The 11,805-nt window shown below is 41.6% G+C and overlaps 1 protein-coding gene across 1 annotated transcript; it reads left to right on the forward strand.

The window, feature by feature from the left end:
- The first annotated feature begins 644 nt into the window (after positions 1-644).
- On the forward strand, positions 645-4,701 carry LOC147899486 (cell division cycle protein 48 homolog). The gene is made up of 9 exons (XM_087378321.1): positions 645-886; positions 1,203-1,368; positions 1,463-1,691; positions 1,798-2,564; positions 2,710-2,931; positions 3,045-3,116; positions 3,265-3,546; positions 3,773-4,132; positions 4,274-4,701. The coding sequence occupies exons 1-9, from the start codon at positions 837-839 to the stop codon at positions 4,571-4,573; spliced, it is 2,448 nt and encodes an 815-aa protein (XP_087234447.1). The 5' UTR covers positions 645-836; the 3' UTR covers positions 4,574-4,701.
- Positions 4,702-11,805: the final 7,104 nt, after the last annotated feature.

An 11,805-nucleotide genomic window follows, 5' to 3' on the forward strand; every position in this document is an offset into this window, starting at 1 on the left:
GGCTCACATTGGGCGGTGGCCATCCTTTAAAATGATACATGAAGGGTTGCTATTGTGGATGGACCAATGAAGAGTATGCACTTTACATGTTGTAGACAACTTAGGCAAAAAAAGTCAGGTTTTTATACGTTGATTACACTTGCTCCGAGTTTTGGAAGCTTCGGTTGGGGCTTGTTTCCACGCAACATGAATGCACGCATTCATGTGCGAGAGCTTGCGTTTAGGCAATTCACGCAATGTCATTAGGTGGATATACTGGGTGCGAGGAGTCCAACGGGGTTTGGTGTGCTCTAGACACTGATTAAGATGTATCACCAATGAGTTTGCATCCACAGCCTCGAGCCTTGCGTCGGTAAAAAGCTAAGTATATTGTAAAAAGCTAATAATAGGCCAACTGATCTAACGGCTTAAAGTGTGCCACATGGCTTGGTAGAATGTCAGAGTTTCATAAAACGCTCTAGTGCTGGCCGATAGGCAGATGAAGTGCGACCCGGGGAGAGTATAACACGGACGGCGGTCCTGAGGGGGCGAGTGGCGGATGAGGCGGGGGAGAGGTGGGAAGAGGTGAAATGGAGGGAGGACTGAAAGCGTGGAGAAGAAGGATCCTTGTGTTGAGGAGGTGGTGGTCACTTGTCTTAGTAGTCTACTTTGCTTTGCTTTGCTTTTGACTCAATATTCACACACAACACATCATACAAAACGCTATGCCTGCCGCCTCTTCGCACTTTCCCCTGCATCTTCTCTGAGTTCTCACTTCTCTTCCCTTTCTTCTGCTCCCCTATATATCTTGCCCCTTTCCTTTTTTTTCCCAACTTCGCCTCTTTCCCTCCTCCTCCATGGCTGCCTCTGGATCTTCCCCCCCTCCTCAACCCGAGTCCTCCGAGCCGTGAGTTCTTCTCCCCCCCCCCCCCCCCCCCCAAATGTACTTTCTCTCGCTTTTCAATCAAATTTCTGTTTTTTCATTGCCTTCCGAATGAATCGTCTTTCTTTCGAATTTAGGGTGAAAATCGGTTCGCCTTGCTTGGTTGGATTTGCCGTCCGTAGATCGGAGTCCGAACCTCGTTTCGCACCCCCTTAAAAGGGTGGCTTGCCTTGTTTTGGCAGTACTTCGCTTTCGGTCGGCGTGTCGACTTATGTCTGCCAAGTATCTGCGTGGATCTGTTGAGTAACTGGCTATTTTATCTACGTCTGTAAACATGCAGGAAAGGCACCAAGCGAGATTTTAGCACCGCTATCTTGGAGCGCAAGAAGGCTCCTAATCGGTTGGTTGTCGACGAGGCCGTGAATGATGACAATTCTGTGGTGTCCTTGAACATGGAAACGATGGAGAAGCTGCAGCTTTTCAGAGGCGATACCGTTCTTATTAAGGTGAAGTTGTTGGCACCGCTCTCGCTATGGTTCAGAAGTTTTTGTTTATGTTTGGACCGACAGAAAGCTCATCCGTTATTTTATTCCGATGCAGGGAAAGAAGCGGAAAGATACTGTTTGCATAGTACTTGCAGATGATACATGTGACGAGCACAAAATTCGGATGAACAAAGTGGTAAGAACGAATTTGCGGGTACGCTTGGGGGATGTTGTGTCAGTTCACCAGTGTGCAGATGTAAAGTATGGCAAAAGAGTTCATATTCTTCCAATCGACGATACCATAGAAGGAGTCACAGGAAACCTATTTGATGCGTACTTGAAACGTATGTCATTGGACCCCAAATCCTTTTCCCTTTGTATGCCCTTAGGGATTGTAAGGGTTGTCCTTTTGCTACAGTAGTCTAAACTTTCTGGTGGTTGTTCTGGCAGCTTACTTTCTGGAGGCCTATCGCCCTGTGAGAAAGGGGGATTTGTTTTTAGTGCGCGGGGGCATGCGGAGTGTAGAGTTTAAGGTTATTGAGACAGACCCGGCAGAATATTGTATTGTTGCCCCAGACACGGAAATCTTTTGTGAAGGTGAACCAATAAAACGGGAGGACGAGGAAAGACTTGATGAAGTTGGTTATGATGATGTCGGTGGTGTCCGCAAACAAATGGCTCAGATTAGAGAGCTGGTTGAACTGCCTCTTAGGCACCCGCAACTTTTCAAATCTATTGGTGTGAAACCTCCCAAAGGCATTCTTCTCTTTGGGCCTCCGGGATCTGGGAAGACCCTCATTGCAAGGGCTGTGGCTAATGAAACCGGCGCTTTCTTTTTTCTCATCAACGGTCCAGAGATTATGTCTAAGCTTGCAGGTGAGAGTGAGAGCAATCTACGAAAGGCATTTGAGGAGGCAGAGAAGAATGCTCCTTCTATCATTTTCATAGACGAGATAGATTCCATTGCTCCTAAGAGGGAGAAGACCAATGGTGAAGTTGAGCGCCGAATTGTGTCACAGCTACTTACTTTAATGGATGGTTTGAAGGCTCGGTCTCATGTTATTGTCATGGGAGCAACAAATAGGCCTAACAGCATTGACCCTGCATTGAGGCGCTTTGGACGGTTTGATAGGGAAATAGATATCGGAGTACCTGATGAGGTGGGCCGTTTGGAGGTCCTGCGAATTCACACGAAGAACATGAAGCTTCAAGAGGATGTAAGTGCATTACACTGTTTTGGTTAAATGTGCATGGCTTTTCTCACAGTGGTTCAGAATGGCATGGTCATGAAAGAGGTGCAGTTCATGTTGAAGAAAACAAATTTATGCATTTGATGTGGGTTTTCCTCTCTTATGTGCTTAGGTTGATCTGGAAAGGATTGCCAAAGATACCCATGGTTTTGTGGGAGCAGATTTGGCAGCGTTATGCACTGAAGCTGCATTGCAGTGCATCCGGGAAAAAATGGATGTCATTGACCTTGAGGATGAGACTATTGATGCTGAGGTCCTGAACTCCATGGCTGTGACCAATGAGCATTTCCAGACAGCTTTAGGCATCAGCAATCCCTCAGCATTGCGCGAAACTGTGAGTATAGAGCTCTGTAGGCTGATAGGTATAGTTCTTTGGTTGGCATTTCAAAGTGCCACGATAGTTGATTGCTTTATTTTATTCAAGTTTGTGGTGCGTATTGCGTTCAGGTTGTTGAAATACCCAATGTCTCTTGGGAGGACATTGGTGGTCTCGACAATGTCAAGAGAGAGCTGCAAGAGGTACGATCCTTGTTGTTGAGTTAGTCTGCTCATATATTGCCTTCTGGTTTATTGGTTCTAGCAGCTAGAATGGACTGTTTGTTAGTGGCAATCAAGCTAGTCACTTTTGCAAATGGTGAGGATGTTAACTTTGTCTATTGACTTGCAGACAGTACAATATCCAGTTGAGCATCCAGAGAAATTTGAGAAATTTGGAATGTCTCCCTCCAAGGGCGTTCTCTTCTATGGACCTCCTGGATGTGGGAAGACGTTGCTTGCTAAAGCTATTGCCAATGAGTGTCAAGCAAATTTCATCAGTGTGAAAGGCCCAGAGTTGCTGACTATGTGGTTTGGTGAAAGTGAAGCCAATGTGCGAGATGTTTTTGATAAGGCCAGACAGTCTGCTCCTTGTGTTTTATTTTTTGATGAACTTGACTCCATTGCTACCCAGGTAAACTGATTGCATTTTGAATATTAACTTCTAAAAAAGAGGGACGGGCTAGAGGGAGGGGGGGCTTTCAGTTAAAGATACAGGCATGTTTGGAGGACAACTGGAAATGTATGCTTAGGTCTCTATTTGTCCTTTTCCCATCCCAAAATTTTCTTGATCGCTTTTCTGTAAATGTGAAAGATTTTTTTAATCACCTGTTTTACTATATATTATTCTGTGCTTGCAGCGTGGAAGCAGTGTTGGTGATGCCGGTGGTGCTGCTGATAGGGTTTTGAACCAACTTCTGACGGAAATGGATGGGATGACTGCCAAAAAAACAGTATTCATAATTGGGGCCACCAACAGGCCTGACATCATAGATCCAGCTCTGCTTCGTCCTGGTCGTTTAGATCAATTGATTTACATTCCATTGCCAGATGAGGCATCACGGCTGAATATCTTCCAAGCCCGTCTTCGGAAGTCCCCTGTTGCAAAGGAGGTTGACTTAAATGCTTTGGCCCGATACACACAGGGTTTCAGTGGGGCTGACATCACAGAAATCTGCCAACGAGCTGTCAAGTATGCAATAAGAGAGAATATTGAAAAGGTATTATTTCATCAATGAAATATGGCCTTCTCTGCCATAATCATGTATGTCAAGCTTGTGTGATAATACGGAGGTAGAACAAGGTTTTGGTGGTGTTCATATTTTGAGAGGATTAATCTGACTTGTTGTATTGTTCTGCAGGATATTGAGCGGGAGAAAAGGCAGAAAGAGAACCCTGAGGCTATGGAAGAGGATGAAGTTGAAGAAGTAGCAGAGATTAAAGCAGCCCATTTTGAAGAGTCTATGAAGTTCGCTCGTCGAAGTGTGAGTGATGCTGATATTCGCAAGTATCAGGCTTTTGCTCAGACTCTCCAGCAGTCCCGAGGATTTGGTTCAGAGTTTCATTTCCCAGATCGTCCTGCTGGTGCTGCTGCTGCTACAGCTGGTGTTGATGCCTTTGCCCAGGCAGCTGGCGGTGATGATGATGACTTGTACAATTAATGATTAATGTTATGTCATTTACGATATCTTATTTTACAGATGCAGAAAACATGGTGATCATGATGTATCTGTTGAATTTACATTTATAAAAGATATGGGCCACATGCATTGCGGTGGTTTGTCTGAAATGCTCTTTTGTTTGGAAGTGGAGGCTAACAGACTATCTGCAGCCCCTATCTGCAGACTGGTTGTGTGTCTTCTAACCTTGTTGGTGGCTCTCATCTGGTCAAAACTGCACTGTTGGTTTTTTTAAAGAATATGAGTCTGGGCTTGTCCTAGATTCACATATATGTTGTCCCTATTAGCGATTTGTCCATGTTGTGTCCTGCTGCTAAGAGCTTGGATTAAGTGAATGTGGACTATCTTTGATTAGCCTCCTTCACCTTTGGAGTGCTGACAGTTCGTTTTGATGACTTCGGTTATTCATTTATATTTGATTGGAGTCAATTTGTATACGCCGTGCATAAAGTGAGCTCAGGAGCTAAACATTGAATTTTAGCTTGGTAGTTGGTGTATGCTACTCAGATCATTTGGAGAACCAGATTTACCTGGACCACTCTCGATTGTGTGAATAGTAAATGCTAGCTTCTTTCTGTCTTTTGGATAAAAATGTTTTTTCTTTTGTTTGCATCTTGTGCCTGTCATTTTGAAGATTTCTTTTTTAATCATTTGTTTATTAGTTTTACAAAGCGGGCAGCAATTTGGTGTCCCTGACGTTCTTTTCTACACCTGGAACTCAGCGTGAATAGTTAATGATTTCTTTGTCTTTTTGACTTGCACCTATCATTTTGAAGATTACTTTTTGAAATGAATTGTGAAACAGAATATTTTATTAGTTTTATTGGTTTTACAAAGTTGGTAGCAATTTGGTGTGTCTGATGTTTTTTCGCACTGCTGTGCTGTGCTGGGTCACAGGTTGTGGTATTCTGGAAGTATTTTTTAAAAACACGTTTTATTGTTGTATTTTAAAGAGGGAGTGTAGATCGTCTGCAGGCAGCAGAAAACAGCCAAAACTATATTGTGACATGTACCTAAATGTTCGACTCCAAAGCATGAGAATTCTACAATAGTGAGAGAATTTAAAACTTGTGTTATGATTAAGAGATGACAAGTTTTAAGGTTTGGTTGTGGAATGCCATAGTAGCTAGTCTAGGCTATGTGATTGATTACAACCTGCGACTCATGAGATGAAACTGCACCATTTCTTGTGTTGTTCAGAGGGTAAGTTTAGGCATGTCCTTGGATTCATCTAGATATACGTTTGTATTGTCAATTGAAAATTAAGCTAGCTTAGGTGGATGTGTGTGGACATGTTCTAGGCACAACACAAGAAAGTCTTGATGACAAATGCATTGTTTACCCTCTGTTCCCGTCGCTTCCACCTCAAGCATGGCATTCCCTCCCCATTGTGCCCATTCATTGATGTCTCCCCAATTACTTTACCTTAGATCTCTCCTATTTACCTTCAAACTAATTAAACTCTTCATAACTACCAAAAAAGTGATTCCCTAGGCAAGAATTTGGAATTTTTCTTTTCTAATGAGCTAAGTGTGAATTGTTGATTTCCTAAGCTTCTCTTGCTTTGGCCGACTGAGTGAAGACTATTTGTAGTGAGAATTAGTTGACATGCTTTGAGCAAGCAATAGGCTTTGTTAGACTGTCAACATCAAGGCTATGAGCAATCCTACGGTTGCCAAACAGAAACACCTTGGTAGTTTTTGATTAGGAGGGTGAGAGTTAAAAGATGAACAAGCATGGTGAGGTGAATGGGTGAATGGGTGTACATGGTAGTTTGATTAGGAGGGTGAGAGGTAGCAAGGTGAACAGGTGAATGGGTGTACATGGTCCCTTTGTCAATAGGTTTTGTTGTTCTTCCTCCCCAATTCTTATGTAGCTCATTTTTCTCGGTTGATGTCATTTGAAATGCTATTATGAGCTCATTTTAACGATTGAGGATAGATATAAGTGTTGTCTTTCTTGCCGTTCTTAAATGGAAATGTTGAGTTTTGCAAAGTCATTCCTTAAAAACGCCACTCTGCAACCTACCTTTTTGTCTCTGCAATAAAATAGGAATTGGTTCCCTTGTTATGTCACGTTTGTCGTACAGATTATTACTGTCTCATTTGACAGATTCATTACCTTGATTAATACATGCCGCATTTGGCCCACTGCGTGTGGTAATATGCCTTTTGGTGTCTGGAAGCTATTAGCCATGGGTAAAGAGCATGTTTTTATGTGCTTCATTGGCTCAACTTATGGATTGGCATGTCCACAATTGTTCCATGGATGGAGCATGGATGGAACATGAAGGATGCTTGCTAATGGAAACATGTGGAGAAAATATGACCATAATTCAATAATAAGCCTTTGTCATGTATAGCTTGTCTTGGCAATGGATGATGTGAATCCATTTCTCATCGATCCACATCTTGGTCTATTTGGCCAATGGTAGTAATGAACTACAATATTCGGCTATGGCTCAGTATAAAGAAGGGACTTCTATTCTAGTGCTTATTGTCCTAGGGAAATCATAAGGTTAGGACATGAATGCATATCTTGGATCCTTTGGTGGAGGAATTTCAAATTCTATTGAATGTGTTTTAGATCTATGACATCTCAAGGTCATTATCCAATAAATTCTATTAACGAAGGGGTATTTTAATGTGGACAATGCAAAATTATCCCAGCTTGCAATATTGCTTAGGTTCTCCTTTGTGAGCAACTAGTGACATGGCTCAATTTGCTGGCTACAATTCTAGGCTATCAAGGAGAGAGGTCACTCTAGTTCAAAAAGCATGAAGACTTTGAACATCTAGACTCTTCCAATTGCTATCTTGCACACTAGTTTGGCCTTGGCCCAAATGGAACCATAATCCCAATCGAGTTCACTTGAGATATATGTGGTCCACTCGATTCAAATTGTCCATGAATATGGTCTCTTTTTCAATTGCTAAGTTGTATGGCACTCTGTGGCACAAAAGAGTGGAACTTGCAAATTTTGACTTTTTCATGTAGTAACAACTCAAGTTTCTGGTCTACTTTTTTTTAAAATCGATAACTTTTAATTTACATCTCCGATGAGCATGTTACTAAGCCCAACCTTGTGTGTGAAAATGCCATGCCAAAAAACCAGTTAAAATAGCATTTTAAAAATTGTCATTCACATTAATTCACGTTAAGCTAAGTGCAATACTTGGCACTTAGCTTAATAAACTAAACTAAACTAATGTTCCCTAACGTCAAATTAATGAGGAGTAGCCATTGAGATCACTGAGAAAAGGGGTGGGAGGGGGCACGGGTTGGGGAGGGGAGGGGAAGCATAGATGGTGCGGGGGAGGGGAGGGTAGGGCAACAGGGGGAGGGGTTGGGCCGAGGAGGGCTGAGGAGGGGAGGGGAGAGGTAGGCTAGCGAGTCTAGGAGTGGTAGGATGGGGGATAGAAGCAAAAGGGGGGGAACATTGCAAGGATAGGAGACCAAGGGAGGGGAGGCGACAAGGGCGAGGGAAAGGGAAGGAGAGGTGCAAGGGCAAGAGGAAGGGGGTGCAAGAGAGGGAGAGGGGCAGGAGGGAGGAGCAAGGAGACTCTAATTTTTCATTTTGGGGGTGTTCATTCTAATTTTTAATGGCAAGAGAGGGTACACAAACAGCTAAGGTTAATAAATCAAATTCGTGAGGGAGGGGAGGAGAGTAATGAATTGATTTTTCATTTTTTGTTTGATGGGGTATATAATCAAGTTTGAATGGAGAACTCAAGTTTGAATTCCCAAAAATGGCTCACCTTTGCATCATGCAAATAAACTATGCAAGTATACTTTGTTGTATTGTATGCCCATCCTATGCATTTGTATGCATTTTGGTGACATGAGTAGGTAGGGCTTGGATTCCACCATCACTCGAGTCCAAACTAAAGTTCATTAGGGTCCAAATTAATTGAACTTCAGTTCAATTTTGTAAGGAACTTTTTGGGGCAAAAGACGTGCTATCAAGCACAATTATCCTTATAGACTAGAGTAGATAGGGCTTAGAAATTGCCAAAATCTCCACCTTGCCCATGAAGTTTGTCATATGCTAGTGACAGATAGGGTGCCTTCACAATAAATTCAACCAAAGATGAGATTTTGAATTCGTAATTGAAGTTCAAAACGGAGCCTCTTTCCTTGGTTTAGAGTGCTCTTGAGCACTTGATCAGCATCATGGCATAGAATATGTGAACAAGTGAACACATGGATAGGCTTGGGTAGATGAAACTCCACTTGTCAAGTTCTTTGAACTCACGATACGTTGATTTTGGGCAATTTAACACTAAATTTTCATTTTTTGCTCATTTGTCGGCCATGTGAGATCCTTCCAATGAAATTAGATATGTTGGTAGTGTTGAGGGAGCATGGACACTAAGAGTGAGAATGCATAAGAACACACGAGTGAATAGAAGAGCACACGAGTGGAGTGAACATGCTACCCAAAGAGTGTCTAGTGCTTTGCATTATGGTGTGTTAGACATGAGCATGTTGCATCATGAGGACCACTTTCAATGAGAGAAACCCTTGTCAAAGTTGAACTTACACAATTTTTGTGTGTGATGTTGATCCTTGCAATGTATAAAGAGTGGCACATGTATTATTTGAATATGAGAATTTAGGAAGGATAACACTAGAACCGATGCATAATAAACATGGTATAGAATGAGATACACTAATAGAAGATATGGTGTTGTGTAAGAAAATAATGCTAAAAAGAAGTGTCAATGATGCCATGTGGTACGTTATATGGTCCAAAGAAACATGCTTGGGTGAGTATTCTAATCAATTTCAAAGACACATCATGCCCCATCATATGCTACCAAGTAGCATGGGTAGAGATGTGTGGGGAGAGAATATGTACAAGGAGAATGTAGTCATAGAAACACTATGTTGAGGGTATCAAGGGAAAAAGGAGGGATTGGAATACAAGGGGATGGGAAAGAATATACAAGAGGAGGAAGGTGATGGAGGAAGGGGATGAGGAAGAATATACAAGGGATTGGAATACATGGGGATGGGGAAGAATATACAAGAGGAGGAAGGAGATGGAGAGGAGAACGTGGGAAGGGTGGAAGAGTATTACATGTGATGGTGGGAGAGGACACACAAAGGTGCAAAAGAGGCTTCTATTATGAAATGATAAGAAAAGGGTAGCATATCCAAGCCTCCATCTTTATAGGCAATTTCTCCTCAGTTAATTGCCCTCCCACATGCACAAGGTCAGTAGAGATATGTGAGCATAAGGGTCCAACCCCTTCAATTGGGTATAACACCACTTAGCCTCCCATCTTCACAAAAATCAAAGCCATAACCTCCCATTCCAAGATTGGTTGACTCACAGACTTGGCCTCTTCCCCACTTTTAAGATACACAAATGCTAATTAGGTGGACAAGTAGAGGCCTAGCATAATGATTCTTATCACCTCATCATACTTTCCCATTTTCATGTGTTTATCTCCTTAGATTTCACACAACCACTCATAAGGCCATTTGGAATAAAAGGTTGGCACAAGTGAGAGCTTGATCTTGGACCTTGAACCATGGCATGGCCTCTTCCCCACTTTTTAAGATGCACACATGCTAACTAGGTGGACACATAAAGGGGTAGCACAACGATTCTTGCCACCTCATCATACTTTCCCATTTTCATGTTTTTATGTCCTTAGACTTCACACAACCACTCATAAGGTGCCCTAGGTTGAAAGGTTGGCACAAGTGAGAGCTCGCACTTCAACCATGGACATTGGACCGTGTTCTCATACATTGTACATCCATTCATGCAAATTTGTATACCAACATTATTATTGATGTTTTCTAGCTAATTACCCATATTCCTCTCCCCAATTGGAGAATCATTCCCAATCCTAGGTCATGGTTGTACATATAAAAATTTCAAATGATGCTTGTTGAAAGTCTTATGACCATGTGCTCTTCTAGTTCTTGTACCTTAATAGAACCCTTGTATTTTTTATATAGACCAACCCATGTATTTCACAAGCTTTTGCTAATCTAATGGTCAAGCCACTTGTTCAAAGTATAACACTAATTACCCTCTTTGAAGTAACACGTCTAGTAGTCCTTCCAATTTCATCCCTCCTTGAAGGGAGATTTTTTGCTTATGTATCCCTTGCAAAGGGTTTGGCTATATAAATTTGATTTTATTTACATATGATGGGGTAGAATGGGGCCTTAAAAGACCCATTCTATCCATAAAAAATAAAAAATACATGAATATTTCTATATAAAATCGATGGAAATACAATATTGTGTTTTCATGTTTCAAATTTAGAAGCATTAGGACTCAATGGAAATATCGACATTGGATCAATATTTTGAAGCATCGAGGCCCATAGCGATGGCACTTTAGCAAAGATAATACCAAGCTAAATATTGAGGTAAGACTACGTCCTTGTACTTAGAGAAAATTCCAATTCTGCCCATTGTCTTGTAGTGAGATTTACAAGTGACTAGAGCGATCCTCTTCATCTAGATCTTCAAATGCTTGAGACCATACTTTAGCCTCAAGGGTGATGAAATTTTCTTAGCCCTTTTTCCAAAAAAGCATTACACTTCCCCATTAGTCTCTAATACTAACTTTTGCTCTTGGGTCTTGCATGCTACTTATCTGTAGTTTCTTGTTTGCCCTTTTGTCATTTCTCATCCTTTTGTAATGGACATATCTTGCCAATTTCTTCTCATACCATTCGGCCTTATTTTTTGTTTAGTTGGCTTCTTGATGCTACTTAAACACCCTCCACATGGTAGATTTTGTTGCATGTTTTTATTTTACTTGAGGATGTTCACAGCTATTAGAATTCCTCGGATCTTGCATCAACAATGAACCTCTATCCATAAACTGACTTTCAAGAAAGAAATTAATAAATGGATGTCTTGGATACCAAATTATAATCACACACTTCCCTTCTTTCTTTGTAGGTGCCATCTATCATGTAGCTCGATGTGCCATCATGATTGCCAAATGTTAACGACTTTATTTTTGAATCCAAGTATTGAATGTCTTAAACTAAAGGGCATTGGATCCTTTCTCTCCTAACTTGACTCATCCTTAAAGGAAAAGGGTAAAAGGAAGGACCTACAAAAAATTGACTTCTTACCTAGATATGGTGGGCTCAAGATTAAGGATGTGCCTATTGTTGATTCTCAACTTGTACCCCGATCCCTGTCCACTTAAATAATATAAGAAAATATAAATT

Source organism: Dipteris shenzhenensis, chromosome 8, assembly GCF_047967505.1.
Source record: "Dipteris shenzhenensis isolate YYH24624 ecotype China chromosome 8, Dip_SZ_1.0, whole genome shotgun sequence".
NCBI lineage: Eukaryota > Viridiplantae > Streptophyta > Polypodiopsida > Gleicheniales > Dipteridaceae > Dipteris > Dipteris shenzhenensis.

What these genes read in the sequence shown, in the direction of transcription:
- LOC147899486 (XM_087378321.1), top strand. Translation starts at nt 837, where the DNA reads ATGGCTGCCTCTGGATCTTCCCCCCCTCCTCAACCCGAGTCCTCCGAG. An exon ending in ACATGAAGCTTCAAGAGGAT is followed by an intron (nt 2,565 to 2,709) that starts GTAAGTGCATTA and finishes TTATGTGCTTAG; the next exon opens with GTTGATCTGGAAAGGATTGC. An exon ending in TAAGAGAGAATATTGAAAAG is followed by an intron (nt 4,133 to 4,273) that starts GTATTATTTCAT and finishes ATTGTTCTGCAG; the next exon opens with GATATTGAGCGGGAGAAAAG.